The sequence below is a fragment of the Lagopus muta genome, chromosome 5 (genome assembly GCF_023343835.1).
Source record: "Lagopus muta isolate bLagMut1 chromosome 5, bLagMut1 primary, whole genome shotgun sequence".
In the NCBI taxonomy this organism is placed as follows: Eukaryota; Metazoa; Chordata; class Aves; order Galliformes; family Phasianidae; genus Lagopus; species Lagopus muta.
This window is the reverse complement of record NC_064437.1, coordinates 53,079,034-53,100,795: the sequence shown is the minus strand read 5'-3', so window position 1 is coordinate 53,100,795 and position 21,762 is coordinate 53,079,034. Positions and strand designations below refer to the sequence as shown.

General features: G+C 44.4%; 1 protein-coding gene across 2 annotated transcripts in view; it reads right to left on the bottom strand.

The window, feature by feature from the left end:
- Positions 1 to 21,762, bottom strand: part of ARMH3 (armadillo like helical domain containing 3) — a 104,955-nt gene that overhangs the window by 21,236 nt on the left and 61,957 nt on the right. For both annotated transcript variants that reach the window (XM_048944797.1, XM_048944798.1), the window contains exon 24: positions 5,073 to 5,151. In XM_048944797.1, coding sequence (XP_048800754.1) covers positions 5,073 to 5,151 — 79 coding nt within the window. The remainder of the gene's footprint in view (positions 1 to 5,072; positions 5,152 to 21,762) is intronic.

Sequence of the window (21,762 nt, the reverse complement as noted above, 5' to 3'; positions counted from 1 at the left end):
GCCACACACTGCACAACACAATCTGAGGCATTAGCAAATTGTGTAGTTATTTCCCTGGTAATCCAAGGAGAAAAATACCTAAAGCAAATAGCCCTCATCAGCCAGGCAAGCTGGTGATTTGCCAACTCCAGAAGAGATCCTATACAGAACCCTTCAAAAATAGCTGGGATTCAAATTTCACCTGGTACAGCTCAGATCTTTCTATTTAAACAATAAAACCTGCTTCGAGCCACTAATCTTAAGTAGGTGTCTGCAAAAGACCATGAAGGCCAGCACCCCTGCCTGACTGGCAAAGATGTGAAGACCTTAAATGAAGGCTTTGTCTCGGTGACCCTTCTGCTGGAATTCACATGCCTACTGCTGAGCACAACACAGCACTAGCAAGCTGCATACTTTGGACACCAAAGCTCACTGCGTTTCAGAACTAAAGCAGCATTATGTCCAAATCATTCTGAAGTATTTATGGAGCCCTCACAACATGCTGTGTTAACGTAAGAGATTAGGAGGAATTACTGTAGTAGTACTTTGCGCTGACGGTACTCAGCATTTTAAAAATATCAAGCACACACATGCCCAAAGATTTTAACTCTTAACCCCACTGCCAGCAGCGCTAAGAAAGAACAAAGCATTTTGTATCAGGTAGTGCTTTTACTGCTAGTTACGGAAAACAGAGCGAGTTGAACAAACCGTGACGTCAATGGCTCTGAGTGAGAATACCTTGGGGCACCTAAAACCAATTGTGCTGCTCTGTGGCTTTCTGTGCAAGGCACTGACGCGGCCGAGGCTGCCTGAGCTGTGCTTTGGATCAGTGCCTTGCAGCCCCACCTGGGAACTAAAAGCCATGTGGAGTGGGAAGAAGGCAGAGAGACCATCCAACACTGGAGCGTGACCTCAAAAACAAAGCGCATCTTTCTTGGAGGTTGTCTAATCAAAGCAGACTGCAGCTACCTGAGTTATAAATGTATTACAGCACGGAATGACCCAACTGTTACACTCATTTGTCACAATTTCAAAACCAATGCAGTCGTTCTGTTCTTCCACTGCAATCTGTTCTGGCTCCCAGCACTTTCCATCTGCAGTTACTACACGAATATACACAGTACAGGTGTTCACAACAGCCTTTCACTGAACTAGATGCCACCTCCAACTCTGAGGTACCTCATGCCCCTGCTGCAGCTGTAAAGAGAGAGGATCTTCAGACAGAAAAAGCACAGACAGGCTTCTAACTAGCAAGTATCAGCAGTCCCATATACCTGCCCTCTCAAACGTAGGACCCTTATAGTGGAAATCACAGTGAGAACAAGCGCCAAGGAGAAAATGAGACCTCTGTGAGCAATTTCACTACCTCATTCTCCAGTTCATTGGCACAAGACTTGCTCGGCATGCAAGGCACCACAAAACATTCCTGCTCTGAGAAGAATTGACCAAAAGATAAAATAGCACTGGGTCTCTTTCACTTCAGTCTCTCTAGAATAACTGTTAGACATCCAGAAAAGGCAGATGTGAGACCCAAATTCAGGCTCTTCATGTTCCTTCACGTGTCCTCAGCCTGCTTGTCTGCACTTGTTCTTACTGAACAATTCTTTATTATGTTGCTGTTTTCTCTCCACACTATCCTGCTTCTCTTCAACTACTCCTGCTGGAAAACGTTAGGACCTTTTCAAATCAGATGCAGCGTGGAGAAAACTCTACCACCTTTCGCATGCTAAGTACAAGGCAGCCCAGTCATCTGGAGTGCACAGATAAGCCCATGAGTTCACTGCACAGAGGCTTACTCTGCCCTTTGACTTGAGAAGGGGCCTAAATGTCTTTGAAGACCTAGGAATAATCACTTACATGGAAGAGCTAAAACTACATAGGATAACAAAGGATACATAACTGCCAGCCTTTCTGACTGCGCAGCATCCTAGCATCCTTCATCTCCTTAAAGGAGAAGCAGGCAAAAACCAGAAGTGCTGAGGGAGAATGCCTCATGAACAAGAAATTAACACTGGAGTCAGGTTTAACAAATCAGCAAGCAAAAAGAAGAGGATGATGACTTTGCCTTGGTGATCAGACTCTGCACAGTGGCACCACTAGCAAGGCCGACGTATTGTTTATAGCTTGAGGTGGCTCATCACCAAAAGCCTGCCATGGGCTCACTCTTTGGAATCTCTTACCAGTACTTCCAATGCAACTGCTGAATAAAGCACAAACCAGTCAGTAAAGCAGTGCTATAAGATCTTGTCAGTCTACTTGTCTACAGCACAGACCAGTGTGTTCAAATCATGATTCCTGGAGATCTACAGGACTGAAAACGTACAGCAGTAGGGGCTCATAAGCAATCTGTCCTTAGAACAGCCTCATGCCCATCTTTTTCAAGGGTCTATGAATCCCCACAGCATGTAATAACGTTAACACTAATGCTTACAAATAAAAAAGGAGAAAGCACTTAAATGACAGACTGAGAACAGTAATAAATGGACATTAGTGATTAATAAGGTAATAAAAGCTTCAATAGGATTAGGAAAAGAACAAGATAGAACAAAACCTCTTTCAGCTGATTACTTAGCTACTCTTAAGGACATCAAAAATAAAATAAAATTAAGAAGTTAATCTAACACATGAACAGCGTGCCAGGCACTGCACACAGAACAGCACAGCGAGCTTCGTACAGGTTCAAGCACAGATCTGCAAGTTGTGAAGGGTCCAGTAAACTGGAAGCAACTCAGAAAATCCCTCTCAGACAGATGACATGCCTGCCTGATTAATAGGAGATTCTCAGATTCCACAAAGGAATAGGAGCAGCCATATGAAAATCTGCCAAAGGTTAGCTTCTGGGAGGGAAAACGTCATTAAAATAAGAGTTTGGTCCTTGTAAGCGTAAAAACAAGTGTCTTCAGAGAAAGAGGTATCAATCTCCTGAAACTACACAAACAACAGAGAAAGCCAGCATTCCCAAATAGGGTACCTGTGTGTGGATACACAAGTTACCAATTACATTTTAAATGTCACCACTAGATGTTCCTGTGCTGTATGCTTCAGAAAACAGGACTGGGGAGGAGGATCAATTCCGTGTAGAAAATATTTATGCAGAGAAGAGGGAAGGAGAATTAAGTGAATATAGAGGTACAGCTGGAAGGAAAAAAAGGGACTGCAGTGGCCAAAAGGCGAACTTGATGTCCCCACCCCATGCTGAACCACTAACACTTCCTGAAAACAACAAATTCAGTTGTCCCACAGCAAGCCAGACTCCGGCCTTGACCTCAAGCATCTACCACCACCTTCCACGTTCTCAGCATACGGGATGGCTGCTGATGGAGGGGAACCCACATGCCAAAGCACAGAGCTGAGCTCACTGGCTCATAAAAAGTAGAGGTGAGTCCTCTCCTTCTGCAGCAAACAGTGGAGAGCTGACTAAACACCCTTGCTCAGACCGCACAGCCCTGCTACAGTGACACCTCCGTTACTCCTCTGCAGTTCACAGGGGCCTCTTACAGTTCTGATTTGTTTGATGTTCTCCTGACGCCGAGAGAAACTACAAGGGAGAGAAAAGGAGAAATATGCCTTTCAATTTCCTAATCATCTTCCTCAAAATGCTCCATGCATCAGCGCTGATTTCATTATCTGCCTGCTGCTACAGATTTTATTTAAAGACTAACACAGGGAAGAAAGGATTTAACTTGACCTCTCTGAACTGCTGGAGGATGAAAACTATGCAGAGCTGACAGTGAAAAGCTCGTTTTCTTTCTCAGTCTAACCTAAACACTATGCAAAATTCCCTTCTATCCAAGCCTCCTTTTAAATTGGGCTATCAAAGGCTTTTCTTTTTTTGGAGGCCTGGGCTGATCCAATCAGTAGATCATCAATGAATGAGCATTTCTAACACAAGCCCTCATAAAGCATAGCTGGGGGTACAGTGACTAAAAAGGGCAGAACAATACAGAAAATTGGAGTAAATTAAAACCAATGTTCTTCTAGCCAGCTATATTAAGAAGAGAATAAAAAGCAGTAGGGTCCATTCTTTTTTTCCCCACTGCATTAGCACAGCATTCAATGCGAGACTTTGGAGAATTACGTATTACAGATCAAGTGGGACAATAAATGGAAAGGCTAGCAGGAAGCATGGGAGGACACCATCAAGTAAGGATGAGAAGTATTCCGGACAGGGAGCGAGGAATGAGAGAGGGAAAAAACGAGTTGTAGAGCAAGATGCGGTCAGGACCTTTAACAAACACAAGCACAGGACCCTACACACACTTCGGTGGAAGCAGCAATCCAAGGTGACTCAAATGAGGTCTGTTCTGGACTGCTTCTGCTCCAGGAGGTCCTGAGCCCCCAACACAGCTGTCACTGGATGGTTCCCCCCAGTTTGATGGCAGCCCTTTTTATTTTGTCTACCACAAGCTCCTGCAGTCATTCACTTCTTCAAGAGTGATTAACATATAATCCAAATACTTTATTTTGGGAAATAGGCCATCTCTTCCCTTTGTGAGACCCTGCACAGCAGTCTGTTTTCAAGAAGCCACATTTACACATTTATGCAATACAAGCAGGACATGAAGAGTAGAGAGCAGGACAAATTAAGGAAGGGAAACCTAACTGTATCACTTTTTACTATTATTTAAACCTGTTTTTTTTCCTTCCAAAAATCCATCTAAAAGAACTGTTCATGACACAGAATTCAATTACCCTAGAAAATTTCCACCAACTGTTGCCTTAGTTATAAATGCCTGATATCACAGAAGATACCCAACAGCTCTCTAACATGCAAATTCACTGCCAAAAGCTTCCCTGTCCCTTTTCTAAACACCAGGATTCTCAGTCCCTAACCACACTTGCTGACAGTGCAGCTCATTTTTATCATTCTTACCCTTTCTTCTGTATTGACAGGACCAAGATGTCTGCATGCAATAGTAAATTAGGCTAAGGCCTCGTTTGTCCTCCTCTCATCCACATCTGAATAAGGAACAAGAAAGCCCCCCCTTTGCCCTCATACTGCTGCACATCATCAGCTGCAGTGAGCACAGGGCACTCCACAATACCTGTATTCCAGAGAGCAGAATGAAGAGACGCTCACACGCCTGGCTTACCTGATCCTCAGAGAGCTGAGATATGTGATTCACCGCAGCGTAAGACTCTATCTTCGGGTTGAAGTGATTGATGATGGCTCTGAAACAAAGAAGGGAAATTGTCACAGGTCTCTGGAGCAGCTCAGAGATGCAGCATAAACTCCCTGCCAGCCTGAGTCAGTGCACAAGGAGCCACAGCTCTTCCAAGAAGAGCTTCTCCCTCAATGCACTATACCACTTGCTTTGCTGCAGGCTGAGAGCCCTATGCTGATCGAGTCACACTCACTGGAAAATGCAATCACAGGCACACGTGGGTCCATTTATTCCACAAGGTTCAGGATTGCGCGTGTGGCAATGGCAGAGGAGTCACTGCCCTGCTGGGAACAGGCTGCAAACTGCTCCGTTCCAGCACGAACAGCAACACTGGAGAGTGCTGCCCCATCCCGCTCAGGAACTGTACCACCTGATCCTGTCCAAAACCAGCGCTGCCTGACATTTTGCTTTGTGCAACTTCACTGCCTGGTAAGTTGAAGTTAGTGGCTTTTTGCAGTAGATGTCCATCCTGGTCTGAAAAACGGCAGTCAGCTCTTCCCTGTGGTCATCCATCACTGCAGCCACTCCTTTGACAACTGCAATGACTTCAGTTCTCAGTCTCAATTTACATCACTAGCAATAACATATGCCAACGCTCCAAACACAGCAACAGGAACAGCACTCCTCTGCTTTGTGTCTCTGACCGCAACAACATATCTCCCTCCCTTCCAGGTGGATCTACAGACAGGTGAAAAATTGGGGAAAAAAAAACCCAAAAAGCTGCAGCTGGAATATTTCCTCTATTGTGCTTTCCAGGTGCAACTGAGCAGACAAATGGCCAGACAGTAAGGGCTCCCCATGCTGCTGTATGCAACTGGCCTGGCTCCCACTGGTGAGATCCACTGCCGAGGTCTGGGCTCAGGATGGGAGCAGCCCACACCAGTGCTGGCACAGATGTGTGCTGACAGTGCCTGGAAAACACTTGCCAGCCCAAATTACCACCACAGCAGCCGTCAGGGCTTTTGCTCTCATGTTCATCAGCATAAAAACTCACTGCAGCTCCCTTTGTTGCACTCTAACGTGTTCCTCCTCCCCACTCCTCCCCCTGCCAGAAAGGCTTTCAGCCACTCTCTCAAGACTTCATCACTGCTAAGAGCTGGTGACTGAGTTCAGGAATAAGTGATGTTCTATGGATAATCAGAACTGGTGGAAAGAAAACCAGCTTGGAAGCATCCTTACCTCTTTAAGGGGATGAGAAGAGAGAGGAAAACAAAAACAAAAACAGAACCTGCAGATTCATTGCACTGTTCCTAGCCTGTGCAAGGGGCAGACATCTCCCTTGGCTACTCCTACCCATCAGTACATACTCAGCACAGGGGGCTCTGCAGTCTCGCACAACCCTGCAGCTACATCAGCAAAGCAAACTCAGGAGGCCCCTGCCAGGCTGCTGCACACCGTCTCCTTCAGAACAGAGGGAATACACAGGCAGAGATGTGCCCAGCCTCTTCCCATTGCAACCCAAGAAGAGAACAGCTCCTGTGAGTCATGATGGCACTCTCCATTACCCAGCCTCCTGAACACCAGGGCTTTCAAGCTGCATGTTTCATGCCTGGCTGGAGTCGTATTTACACTCCTACAGGACACACTACAAGCTATTGAAAAAAAAAATGGGAACGCACACTTGCAACAACTTAACTTCTGGCTTGACAGAAGGTTTGGCAGCTCAGCAGGGTTCAGTGCACTCATACCGTTCCAACATTTACCAGGGAACAGATTTAGCATTCATTTGTATCCAAGTGCTGTGAAGCACTTCAGCATGGGCCGCCTGCTCACACATCCCTGCTTGGATCTGAGCTAGTGGAGCGGCACCTGCAAGCACAGCTGGGATTCACCCAGGGAGAGCCAGCCCAGCAACCAGCTGCTGCTGCAGTGAGGAACAACAGCTATTAAAGAGGAGAAAGAATTCAAGCCTCCCTCCTCCTTTCCCTAGAGGCATATGGACAACTCTTCAGCAACTAGAAGCAGTTGAGCCATTTAATTTGGTTCAAAGAACTCTCTCAGTACCAAGAATTCCTTCCCGACCTGAGCTGTTTCCCTAAGCCCGCAGGCTGCCTGGGAAGGAGCAGCACAAAGGGTTTGTTTTGAGCACCAGCTCTGTGCAGCCAGGTTCTCACAGCTGAGCACACACCGTGGAGGCCAGGCTCTGTATGTGGCACAGCTCCTTCTCACACCTGTAATGAGAAATTCCACCTGCACCCAGCAGTAACGGAGCCCTTCTGCATCAACTGCTCCAGATACACCCCTGCTACTCCTCCATCTCCTGAAAGCTGTGCTGTCCCTGCAGTGTGCTTCTAGGTAACTGGCCTCCTGGGCTGCTGCAAACAGCTGGAATTTCACTTTGCACAGCTGCCACTCCAGGCACGTGCTCATGGAGACAACAGGGGAGCACAGCTTTCAGGCACAGTCTCCCCCTTATGGACAATAGAACAGCAGCTTAGCCATCATTAGTTTGCACACCAGAGCCAAATAGCTGAGCTTTAGCAGTGTTTTATTTTTACACTGTGATTGCCTTGATTGTTGGGCTATCAGCCAGTACCTTCAGGGAGGGAAAAGGAGTGGTTAAAGCTCTTATAAAGGACTTCTGATAGGTTGTGCTCTCAGACTTTTCTATCAGTGATGGGGGAAAAAGAAAGGAAACCTTTGGTATTCAGAAAACACTACCATCTTCAACACAGCAAGGAAATGGTCAAATGTCATTTGGGAGACAGAACACTGCAGTGCCCCACAGGCTCTGCTGGTGAACACACTTATTTGCACAGCCCAGCTCCCAGTGGGTCTGCCTGCCATTTGTCAGATAAACTGCAGAATGCTTTTGGGACACAGATCCACAGGGGGCAGAAAGCTCAGCAGCTCCAGAGGGATGTCACTCCAACAGCACTGCCTCCTCTGACAGTCACACCTCAGTTACCAGCAGGAGAAGAGACCATCACTGGATGAGGAAGCAAGTTTAACAGGCAGAAGAGGGGAAAAGTGGCACAACAGCCCTGCCTGTGCTCTGAGCAAAACACATGCTGCCCTCACTCCATGCAGCTCTCAGGGAGCAAGCTACCTGAATGCCATGGAGCCAGAAGGCATGAAAAGAGGCATATGAACCTATATTTTTTTCAGGACACTTGCATTTATTTATGCATATATTGCATGCTTACTCTCTGCATATATTTCTTTGGGAAGAAGGGAATCACTGCAGGAAAAAACCTGAAGCGTTCCATCCTGATTTAGGAACCTGGGCGCCAAAGAAGCATATATTTGTATTAGCTGTATTAATCATGTTATTAGACAGTGAAAGCGGGTCCCACTGAGACTGGTGCTGTACAAACAGTGGTAGGAAGCCTCTGCCCCAGGAGAACTGATGGTCTCAAATACAAGAGAACAGGGAAAGCTCAGAAACTGGGAAAAAAAAAAATGGCAGTGGCAAAGAAAACATAATGGTGCTGTATTTACTCTGGTCATTAAAGATCTTAGCTAGAAATAAATCAAGGATTAAAAAAGAAAAATCAAAACAAAGCACTGAATGAAGCAGAGAGTCAAGGAAAAGGAGACAGAGGCAGGATCAAAGAAAACCAGAGGTGAAGAGTGCAGCACACAGATGATCAGAGCACTATCAGCTGATCACAGGGCAGCCTGTCTTCTGCAAACTGCGACGCTCTGACAGCCAAAGGTTTCCGTGTTGGCTGCCTGAGGTGACTACAGCTGGGCAGCCTTCAGCTGACTGCTGCTGGCCTTTTGTCTCAAAAATGGATGGGCTTCAGTTTGATTTGCCACTAGTTGTAAGAACATCTCCCAGCCCACGTGCACCCACAGCAGTAAGCTATGCACCCTGCCTGCCCTAACCTCGTGCTCTGGGTCCAACGTGCAGGGAAAGCAAAGTCACCCTGCTCAGACAGCCAGCACTCCTGCATGTTCTCTCTGACCTCCAAAGTCTCCCCATCACGCTGTTGCAGATGCGCTGTCTAATACCCACTCCTGCTCGATGGCAGCTACATTTCCAGTGTCCTAGAAGACCACACCATCCTCTTGTCCTGAGAAGTGAAATTAAGCACTCAGAAGTAGTACTGAAAGTAGGCTAAGGGAAGAACGGAAGAGTTGCAAACCTCATTAAGGAGAACGGAATGCTGAGCTATCACTCACTGCAAGAAGCTGGTCTTTGCACCTGCTCTGCTGGCCCAGCATGAAGAGCCTGATATAAAGCATGTGTACCCAAACACTTCCTGTACAACCAGGACAGCACAAAAGCTCATTTCTTCCTACATCCTGCTAGGGTGGAACACAGAAGATAATACCTGGCCGATATCCACCTCTTCACACCTTAGCTTCTCTCTTTACAAAATGGGAGTCAGAACAATTGCCTCTACAGTGTTTTCAAGCAACAAAATGAAGCAGGCTCAGTGTTGTACTGTGCAGTATGTTGCAAACCACTCAAGCATAAGGCAGCAAGTAAATTACACCCAGGGACCAAAATGAACAAACCGCCTATCTTCTTCCCTGTCACACTCCTGGTTGCTGAGACCTGTGCAAAAGCTCCCAGCCAGCAGCCTGCCTTCCTGCAGGAAGCTGTGTCTCAGCAAGGTTTTGTTTGGGGCAAGAATCCTGCTGGCATTGCTCTTTCATGCACACCCAGCACTCGAGGCTGTAAAACCCCATCTGTTCAGTGCCTGCAACAATTAGATTGAGTTACTCTGTATGTACAGCTCCACCTGGCAGGAGGTGAGAGGGTTTGGATTATTTTATCACATGTCCATGAGGCATTGCTGTAAAGCATACCTACCTGCCATACCTAAGCTATGAGTGCCAATTAAACCCAAGCAAACTCCCTGCAATGTTTCACTAAATTCTTCCTTCTGCTGCGGTTTAACCTTAGTCTGTTAAATTTCTCCTGTTCCTACGCTTTAATGAGTACTGACATTAGGCTGAAAGACCACAACTCACAGGAGGAGGCACCTTCCAGACACAATAAAAAAACTGCAGGGAAGAACGCAAGACAAAAGGGTATTTGAGCCCAAAGCACTTGCTTTACAGCTTACAGAAAGCATCTGAGTCAGCACTCCTGTAATTTCACCGAAGAAATGAGCCTGCTACACCTGCTCAGTTCTGCCACACCGAAATCTATTGATCGCGATGACAGGCGGCACGGCAGAGGGAGATACGTGGTCTATTTATTTAATAAGGAGGGACAAAAGCTTTCAGCAATTGCCTGCACTGTTTTACCAAGCTCCATTCAGCAAGAAGCAGAGGATGTGATTCGTGACCCCACACGCAGCTCTGCAGTGTACCTTTCCACTGCTTGCTGGGTACTAGGCTGATATCTTCCTAGCAGGACATGCTGATCTTCTCAGAGCTCACATCCATACATTTAAGCCAAGCAAGTCAAATACCTCCATCCCCACACTTAAACCACTTCAACTTTGGCTTCTTTTCTAAGGAAGTCTTCATGGGTGAGCTGTGGCATCCCATCAATTCACATTTTCACACAGCCAAAGCAACACTGGAATCACTCTTGTGAGACTCTCCCAGGTGTATTCATTAGCTCAGTCATAGCCTGGATGCATTTCTGTTTCCTTATCACAATTAGTAGGCATCAAAATTCTAATTATACATAACCAACAGCACTGCTAGTTTAACTAACAGGAATGACAAAGTAAAAAATTTTGCCTGTGCATTGGGAACAGAAGTATCTGTTGAAGCACAGAGTGCAAACTGGATCTCTTCTCATTCATCTACTGGTCTGATGGACTGCTCTTCTACAACGAAGCTATGACTTGATAAGGAATAAATTTCTTGTCTCAATCTATAGTTTATAAGAGAAATCAAGAAAAAGTGTTTTAAAGTGGTTTATCAGACAGAGCCACCTCCTCTGTGAGGACCAGAAGTAAAGAACTTTTGGCAAACATTCTCAGCAGCCCCTCTAAATGGGTCAGCATCTTCCCACTGTTTTATCATTCACATTACAGACTTCCATCCAAGCCTCCTGAGGCACAAGGCACTACAAAACCTCAAACACAATCAAAAACTGCAATATTTCAAATTAGTTTTATGCCCATTAGTAACTTAATTAGTATTTTATCACAGGATGCTTAACTTTAAGGAAAGGAGAAGATCTGGCTTATGGGATGCCATGCTCAGTGCAGAATACCATGTGCAGTGCAGGCACCAGCTTTCAAACATATCTAAGTGTGAAATTTAAGTTTATAAATCACCCCACCAGGACCTTTCAAAGTTCTCTGAGAAAGGCAACAAGGATGGCTACCAGTCTGGTTAACATAATCAACACGTGCCATCAGTGCCACGTTATCTACAAATGTGGAAATGACTCTTACTCCCCTCATCTCACCTGATGGGAGCCTGCAGGTATTGCATGTGGCCCCGAGCATCCTAATTGAGCGCTATGGCAGCAAATCTCTTTAGATAACCAACTATAGCCTTATTCTCCTGGCTCCCCACAAATCCTGTGCCTGTGACAGAAGTCCCAGTGGGAAAGGAAGGCACTGTTTGTCTGAAGTGACTGAGTGAAGAACAACATAATTGAGCCGTGAAGCAGTGCGGATATCACATCACACTGAGAGAAAGAGAGGAAGGAACACTGCCTAAGCAAGAATCAACTGCAGTCAAACCTACTTCAGGAAGGAAATGAAGTTGAGTCCCACAATGATATTTAATTAACTTAATTACAGTAAGTGTCAGCTATAGCTGCACCTGCACAGCCATGTAATCATCTAAACAGAATTCACAACCTTAACTGCTCAGACACTACCTGCTACCACGTAGAACAAAACCTGTTATTTACAGTCCAATCCTCTGAAAATACAAGATGCTGTAAAGCTCACAGTATTTCCTCATCAGACAGGTGCAAATGAGAATCACCTCTGCTGGGAAACGCTCGATGGAAGCCACCACAGAAATGTTTTTCTCCTTGTCTGTGCCAAACCCAGGACCAAGACCAAAAGATGACTGATGACAACCCCTGCCAGCCCCAGAGTGGATGCCATGTCCTCAGTAAGATGCCACATACATCAGCTGGGTAAGGTGGCTTTCAGTGCCAAGGTAAGCTATACAGCCAAACACCACTGCAGCTGAATGCACGATGTTCTTGTGATGCTATTTATTTCCTCTTTGAAAGCCTGGGACACCTGTAGTTGGTTAGGATTCTGTTTTCTTAAGGCAGGGTATCTGGTTTATGGACCAGTGGAGAGTTTCATCTCATCGCAGGTATGTAACTACTGTGCTGGACCTCATGTGCACCCATCTATTTTGTTCTCTTAGCTAGACCTGCTGCCCTCCTTTCCCCAGCTCCCTCCAGCCAGACCTCAGCAGATCTCACAAATCTGAGTATTTAAGAGGTGATGATGAGAAGCACGACTGATTGCAACTGAACAAGTTATCAGTTCAGTTATCATTACCTACTGACACCAGGCAGCTGTGGGTATTAAATCCGTTGTGACTGCAGAGAGTAATGCCAAACTCTGAGCTAACCAGCTCACCTATGTTCATAGTTCATTTTGCAACAGTGAGGACAAGAACAGAAGCGGGGCTCAATTAATCACAGCCTAGACAGTAAGCAACAACTTGTTAAGTCACCAACCTACAGCAAGGGTTTTCAGAGCCATGGAATGTGCTCTAGGATTGTTTTGATTTTGGAGGTTTCTTTTTTGTTGTGGGTTTGGGTTTTTTGCACATCTTTATTCTGCCCCAAGCTTCAGTCAGATGTTGACAACAACCATTCAGCTGAACTGGCAGCCAAAGGACAAAACTGTGCTTTGGGAGCACATTTTCCTGTGCTACATGAAGGATGAGAGAATTCTTTTCTTGTCAAATTCCCACCCTCACCCACACTCATACCTGACATAGATAGCTATGCTTGCTGCTCCCTCAAAGCTTTGGGTTTGTAACTTACACCTACATTTACTTTTTCAGCTCTGTTCTTTTTATGGGTGCTACTGCAGGCGAGGCCAGTGGAGTGCATTTTGTGTTTACAAATGGGTTCTCCAATCTAAGAAGCAATGGAGCATCACGTGTTTCAGAGTTAATTGCTGATGTTTTCCCATCAAATAAGACAAAGCCCAAACTACAGCACTCTACTACTGATGTCTTTTTATGCTTTGAAAGTTTTATCATGTTCAAGGCTGGAAAAAAAGCCATGTTTTTTCATCAGTTACATGTGATATCAAAGAGGTGTCAGAGGATCTGCAAGCAGTCATGAGGCCTGGGCCTGCATTCACTGAGTATATGCAAAACTAGCAATGAGGGATTCATGCTGTGAAACTTCTGACACCCTAACCCAGGTCAGACACTGCTCTAAGCGATGAGCACTGCCAGGGGAAAGAGCAGTACCAGCTGAAGTTGTGCTAACAGGCCTGCTGCAGCATCAAACAGTCACGCTGCCCATTATTCATCTACCAGACTGTGCTTCCCCTTCACCCTGTTGCACTTGCTTAAGTCACCACTTTCCTGACCGTGTTTAGAAAGTATTCCTCACCATCAGCTTTCTATGTAAGTTAGCTTGCATGGCAAAATTTCCCTGTCTGTAGCAAGACTCCTTCTGGAATTAAGCCATGCAAGCCATTAGAGAACTCTGATTATTATTTGAAATACCAGGTCAGATGGTTACAGAACCCATTCGGTATCAAAGGGATTAATTGCTGCTTTAACAGCTGACATGCGCTAGCTGAGGGACGCAGTAAAAGTGATACGGGCTGTGGCATTCGATGCTAATGAGCAGTGCCACTGATCAGTTTAAGAGAGCCAATGCCTGACACCATACTTACTGTATCAGCATTTCCCAAAAAACAAAACAAGACCAAAAAAGAAACAACAAACACAACAAACCACAAAAAGAAAACAACCACTAAGGAAACTGGAATGCTTTCTAAAGGGCAGATCTATATTTGGCTTTGCAGACAAGACACACTGCAATACTCAACAAGCAAGATGATTAAAATTAGAGCAGAGTTGAAGTTTTCTTATGAAGGATTCCAAAATTCAAAAATCTGGCTTTATTTCAAATTCCAAGTGACGCTCTGCGATCTTAAACCTCCATGAAAATTGCATATTTCTCTAATTCGATCAAACACTTCATCTGGACAAAACTCAAGATTTCAAGCCCAGCTTGAAATGCATACAAGAATTCAGGAGGAAAAACTGTAACAAATCACATGTTCATACTTCCTTCTGGTAAAAAAAATGAGATATTTCAAAATAAAAACTGGCAAATATTGCCAAGTATTTTGATTGCAGACTGCCACTGGAAAATGATCCTATCCAAGCTCTTCCCAGATTTCTTTACTATAAACCCATTGAAGCTCTTGCCTGAGCAAAAGCAGCCCAGGAGAGCAGGAGTAAACACGGTGCTTAACCTGACCTGAGCAGCAAACCTGAGTGTCAACAAACATTAATGACCTACTGCACCTAAAACACCTCTGCCATTATTCAACAGGCAGAATTAAGAGTCAGCGTGAAAAGAGCAAAGACTGAAACTGAAGCTCCTCTAGATTCTCTGCTCTTATGTGTTGGGGCAGCTGCTATGAGCTCCACAATCAGCTGTGCTTTTTCAGACCCTTCCCCAAACCAGCTCTTCCTGACCCAGTAATAGAGCCACATCAAGTATTGACAGCTTTCCTAGTTTCATTAAAAGGCTTTCAATGCATCATCAATCATACCATTGCATGGTAATGGATTTCAGTCATTTCATGGAAATGGAAGTTAGCTGTTCAAGGTCATGTTCTCTTCCAGCTTGAAGGAGGAGCTGTGGTTCAGCACAGCCATTCCATAGGGCACAGCCCTGCTCCTTTGAAGGGTTCCCCCCCGAGGTGACCCTAAGAGTCAGTTCACGTCCCACCTTCACATGCAAAGTGCTGCTATGTTCAAATTGCAGGTGCCAGACCCTGGAAGCAGGTAAGCAGACCTCTAACATCAAAGTGTGCCTTGATGTCTTGACCTAAAGACCTCAGCATCCCCAAAGCCAGCATATAAGAACACCAGCACCACAATATTACTTCCTTGAGCTGTTATGTATTTGATGTTAGTTACCAAAATAGAGAGACTGCTGAAATAAATAGCATATTTAATCTTTCTCTAAGTTTGAGGCCATCTCCCAGCACAGATTTTGTGCTCCCGTCCATCAGCTCCACAGCTAAGCATGGAGGCTGAGCAAAAGAAATTCAGGAAAAAGCTATTTTTTAAGCAAGGAATAGGACTGAAAAAAGACTCCACCTCTCTTGAAGGCACTCAAGCTTTTCTTTGCCATTGCAACTTACAATAAAGCCATTGCAGTTCTGAAACACAACAGAGAAAATCCCTGCTTCTGTGTGGAAACTGAGGCACATATGGGTGAAGATATGAATGACAAATGTAACACTCTGAGCAGCAGTCCAAGCTCAGCAGCAATTTGCCCACTCTCTCTTGCAGCAGAATTCCTCGGCTCTGGCCCACAGTCATGGAGCACAGTCATGACTGTGATCGCAGAAAGATGAAAAGCTTGCAGCCCATCACCATCACCTTGAATCTCTCCTCTGCCCCCTGCTCTCAAGAGCAGCATCAACTCAGAATAGGTCTCAGGGCAGTCCTGTTTAATTGCTGCACTGATAAATTTCAGTAGAATGTACAGAGGTAATTCTCTCAATGCAAAAAAACAAGCCTGAAGCACAGAGATCAAGAATTAATTTGTTGAGTTTCAAATGCAAAATGAGACCTTTGATCAGCCTTTAGCCGATCCGTGTAACTACAAGTCACTGCATCAGCTTATCTGAACTCCCACATATCGCAGGCTGTTGTGTTTCACAGCACTACCCTCGCACTGCACACTCCCAAAGCAGCAGCCAGCTAGAGCATCTTTCATAAAGGCACCCTATTTGGATATGAAGAAAGAACCAAACAATTCAACAGCTTACTACAACGGTTAATTATCTGTCAAAAATCAGTACCTAATTTACAGCTGCCGTTTGGTTTCAGGGTCTAGCCTCCAGTTCTGTTTGGGCATTTTGTCCTCTCAAAGATGCTTGAGCACTCTGAACACAATATCCCAGCTTTAGTTCTAAGGAGCATAAGATGGTGAAATCTCAGAAGCATTTCTATGAACCTCTCTGACAACTGAGTCTTCTCTGTGCTTTTTCTGTTTGTTTGTTTTAAATACACTTTCTGAAAGTCACCAGATAAAACTGCAAAAACTAAGTGATTCTCAAAGTCACTTTCCTGATTCTGCTAATGTTTCAGGAGTCAAATTAATCTCTTTAGCTGAACATTTCATGAGAAACCGAGAGTAAAGCTGTCAGTCAATGCTTCTTATATCACTACTTTGCAAGACACAGCCCATCTTTGACAGGCCAGCGCTGTCTGATACATTAAAAAGCAATTCAGACCACTCTGCCTCATCCCCTCCCTTGATTTAACCTTCTGCCAGCCTTCCAGTACCTGTAAAATTTATCACAAATTTGTATGCCCCTCCTAATGACCAGAAAATACACCTCATAGCACTACGCTCACACCCATCATCTAAGAAAGCCCATGCAAGATGCCTTTGCCTTCTGATGATGCTCCACCATAAGTGCTTTGTCACTTATTCTCAAGTGAATGTTAGCCTATGATTCCAAACTCCCCAAAAGTGCCTGCCAAAAGACAGCCTGGTTCTTACAGTTTATCTGCTGTAGCCAAGACAAAGCACCTGATGCTAATACAATTTGAAGAACTAGAGAGTTCCAAAATTGGCTTGTAGCTCTAGCCTGCAGTGTGCCATTTGATCATATCAGCAGGTTTGGCATTATCAAGTCCAGAACAGCGACAGGAAGACAAGTCTCAGCTCTGAAAATAGGATGCATCCACATTTCCTCAATTAACAATGCCCGTACCACACAAACACGTTCTTCATTTTGCAGCTGTGGTAACTAATATCAAGTAACTGCCAGGGAAACATTGATCAGAATGAATTTATATGCACACAAATACATTCTCTCTCCTCTACAGGAACCACTGTCCATCAGTACAGAGGAGAACCCAAGTTCCCATGACCACAGGACATTTTGAAGTGAAATCATCCTCCTTCCACAGCCACAACACACTGGGTATTTCTAATAGTGCAAGGAAAAAATCCTCACTCTAACAAATACCCCATCCCTCTACCTATTTGCTTTCTTTACACATAGTAGCAAAATAGAGCAAAAATCCAATTAAATTTCCATAAACAGGTCATCTCTAAAACTGCCATATACTTTCCAGAAGACTGCCAAGAAGTTCAATTTGGACCTCATCCAACCCAAAATACATTTTGGTGCCCTTAAGCCCGTGGAATCTCAAAGGAACAAATTATTCATCAACACCCCCTACTAAAATGTACTCTGCAATGTTGCTAGAACAAAATGGCAGTTTGCTATGAGTGAGCAAAATGATTTATTTAGTATATATATGTACAGGCCCAGACAAACTGCAGTCCTTCTGACAAAGGGGCATACAAATGTGGGGATTATGCAGACAAATCACAGGCGCAGAGCTGGATTTCACTATACTTACACTGCGTGTTTATATGTGATTTACAATGAGTTTCAGATCAAGTTTTATAATATTTTAACATTAAAAGATGCTGTTTTATAAAGTCGATTACCACTTTCAAATACCTATCTTCCCACCTCTGTGTGTTGACTAATACATTAAAATAGAATAAGACAATATACTTTCTGCTTCGCAGCTATGAGAAACTCCTAACCATGATTAAATTAGCTTAGTTCAACCCAGACCAAAATGATATCTGGGATGTTCCTACAGCACATTCTATCTAGTACGCATGCATTATTTATGGCATTTACACAAGGAGAATTGAAGGCTTTTATAAACTAAGACACAAATCAATACAAGCTCTTAGCAGATGGGGTCTTAGTAGGGTTCCACAGCAGCACCACTCCCTCCTGAGCAAACTCTTTCAACTGAATAGCTGACAGTGCAGAAGCAAAGGTTTGCTTAGAAAGATGTGAACCAGAGGCACCCTTGGCACCCAGCACGGCAACGAACATTGTACTTGCCTCCTTTATAGGCTAAACAGTGAGGGCTGCTTCCATGCCACAGGTCACCTAAACTGCTTCAAAAACATCAGACTGCAAGCAAGCCTATAGCTCTGCTTTATTTCACTCCCCAAGCCACGATGAAGCGGCAGCAACACAGATGGCTTTCTCTGTCAGAGGCACCATGGATTAGTGAGGAAATGGATGGGAGGTAAATTCAGCCTGGCACTTAGTCCAGCAGCGTACCACAAAGCAGGCACTTGCAGTCTCTGCTGTGTGATACCTGCAGCAGGCAATGCAGAGAGGGGCAGAACTAGCCTGGCGAGACCCAACATTGAGCAGGAAAATCAGCTGGAGCCACAGAGCCTTAGGTCCTCACCTCCATGCAGACGCAGCCAGTGCCCACAGCTGGGCCAACAAGGGCTAGCAGATGACAGTATGATGAGCTGCCTCACATCTGCCTCTTTCCAGATAATGCACTTTTAATCCACTGTGGCTGGTCTTCATAGATAAATGCTCTTCACAAAGCACAGATCATTATTTGAGGCACTCACAGCAGAGGTCTCACCCTGATCCATTTGTTTTCCTAACCCATCTAACTTGTGCACTGAATGAGAACTGATGATTTTGGATTTAGTGAAATTGAGGTTTGTCTTCAGAGATTTCTATTTATAGAGCAGTGCAGGAGGATCTGCAGTATTCAAAAAGAAAAATGAATGAGTGATAAATTATCCATCATGTACTTCCTTTAAACAGCAACCTGCAACAGAAAAACTAGATTATGTCCCTGCTCAATTCATCACTCTGCAAAGGCTCGAGTGAAAACATTTGTCCCCTAACCAAAACAAAACACTAAGGGCCTTTATCTTCCTATTTTTAAAATCTAAAGGTCTCAACAACTCATCCTTTTTTAGCTGACAAACTACAGGATACTGAACTGGTGAAGACCTTTCTTCTCAGCAGCTGTATTTGAATCACGTTTAGCAAGAAAGAAAAAAGGCAGAAAGTCCTGTTAGTCTTAATTAAAATCATGCCTTGCTAAGCTGGCATGGTTTTCACTTCCATGAGACTTATGAGTTCACGATCCTGACAGCTCCTCCTGAGCTCTTTCTGGAAGGAGGAAAAAAAAAAAGGAAAAAATGAGGATAATTATTGAAATTCTGAAGTAAAACCACAAGGGAAGAAAACTCTTCCAAGGTTCACCATTCCACTTGCCTCTCCAGCAGCGCTCCAACACTGACACTTCTCTGCCATTCCCAGAACACTGCCAATGGCTGCTGGACTGGAGACCAGCTCAAAGGGAAGCACAGTCATCCTAGGCATCCCTCCTCTAAATAAATTACCAAGGACAACCACATACAAGCAGCAGCAGAAAGCCACAGAAAGGTTTGGAGACCCTCTTTTCTCTATGCAAAGCTGATGTGGGTCAAAATGACAGCAAATGACTCCTTGCCATAACAATGAACCCCACAGACATCTAGCATGGGATTTCAGCCTCCTCAACACCAAGGTAGCAGCAGAACCTAACAAACCGTACGCATACCTCTGACAGGTGACTGCAAGTGAAGTGTTCGTCCTGAAAGGAGTGGGACAGGGCTGCTGGCACACTGCCATGCCCTTGGTAAAGGCTGTGAAGTAAATAGCTGATGCCTGAGAAGTTGCTGACAGATAAAATTTACATAAACATTAAAATTTGCCACAGTGAGCCAGGTAGCAAAGGCCAGCTCACTTGCCTCAGTCTGAAAGAAACTGAAGGAACAGTGTAAAAACAAGACAAGAATGAAGTGCTGCTGCCTCAAAACAAACTCTGGCTTCCAGTCCCAAGCAGCTCAAGGTGATACCTGAGGCAGGGTGATATCTGTATGATCAGTAACCAGTGATGGAATTTTTTTCCATTAGCTTATATAATCACTGCCTCAAATTCACACAACCTCTTAGCTATTTCCCAGCTTAACTAAGTCTTACATAAAACAGGATCTGCTTGGTTTTTAACTCACTTGATCTTCTGATGCACCCTCCTCTTGCAGTTGCTCTTCTCTATGATATTTACTGCCTTATAAAGTCTTTTATTCTCTGCCATCTCTCTTCCAGATTGAAGCACTGTCATGTATACAAACACTCTTCATAACACATTTGGTTCCATTCCTTCAGCCACTCTTCATCGTCCCTTCCTGAAACTTTCCTAGTTCTCCTACGCCTTTTTTTTTTGAATTTTCTCAGCTCTGAATACACAGCAAATAAAAAAACAGATTAATTAATACAAAAATTTGCCTCTGGGGAGCAATCCCCATTGAAGATCACACACTGCTTTCTTGGGAACAGCGTGCGTTGGGAAGCAGCAGCACATACGGAGTGGTATATGAAGTTATGTGGTATATGTGGTATATGAAGTTGAGAGAAAACCAAAAATTGTAGCTGGTAAGAGAGAATCCCTCACTTTAGATCGAGAGACATGAATGACTTTAAAAACAGAAAAAAAAAAAACCAAGAAAGAGAAAACATCACAGTGGGAACACTTAGATACATGCAAATGCCAAAAGCTTAGTGTTGTAAAAGTACAGAAGTTACTTTGTGCACGCATATGGGGGTAGTTGCATGTGTAGTCCAGGAACAGACTAATATCTCAGAGACCTGGGTAAGTCTACACAGAGAGTTCGAAATGGCTTTTTCTGAAGTTTTCCTGAAATCATTTCCTGTTTGCCTCCGTAGCTTTGTTTCAGATATTCTTCGTTTAGGTATTTCAGATACCTTCATTCAGATATTCCTCATTTCTTCATGGTCTAGGGAACCTGCTTTGCAGGGGGGTTGGACCAGATGATCGCTAGAGATCCCTTCCAACCCCTACATTTCTGTGATTTCTTGCCCTAGATTGCTGCACAGTGAAGCTGTGCAAGGTTAATACCATTCCCATGAAGCACAGGAAAGAAAACAGAAAAATCCCAACATGCATCTTCTTACAGCGTGATACCTCTGCAAAGGAATCTGAGGCTGTTTCTGAACAAGGGGGTGAAGGGTTCTAAAACAGTGGGCAAAAGAAAAACACCACTTTCCTGAGGCTAGGTGAAAGCATGCTGTGCCGAACAATTTAATAGTTAAATAGAAGTAGAAAATACCATTGTAATTAACATACAAAGAACCAGCATGGCCTAGCTAATCTCATCATGAAGAGATCGAGTAAAGTAGTGTGCGTTTTATGGAGCAATTTAATCTGGCAAGCAATTAATCGTAAGAGCACTAAGTCAAACGAATAGATTTCCCTTTAAGGAGATCACATTCATCATCTGTAATGTATTCTGAACTGCAGTTTGTTAACCGGCCCCTGAATTTTACAGAAGACATGCACTGTCTTCCTTCAGTGGAGAAGTGATCCCTGGCTGACGGCAAGGAGTGGCATCAGTCTTTCCGAAGCAGCTGGCCTATTAGCACTAATAGGCTCTGAATCACCGACGCAGGAAGAAAATAACTTACAGAAAGATGCGACGAGTTTCTACAACCATTATACTTTAGAAAAATCTACAATGCTGTTTACTTGGCTGTTTGAACCGTGTTTTCATTCACTGTCCAGCCATTCAGTAATGTCCTGGAGCTGACATGGTTAGTAAGGCGGGTGCTGGGAGCCCGGCCCACTGAGAACCTCAGCA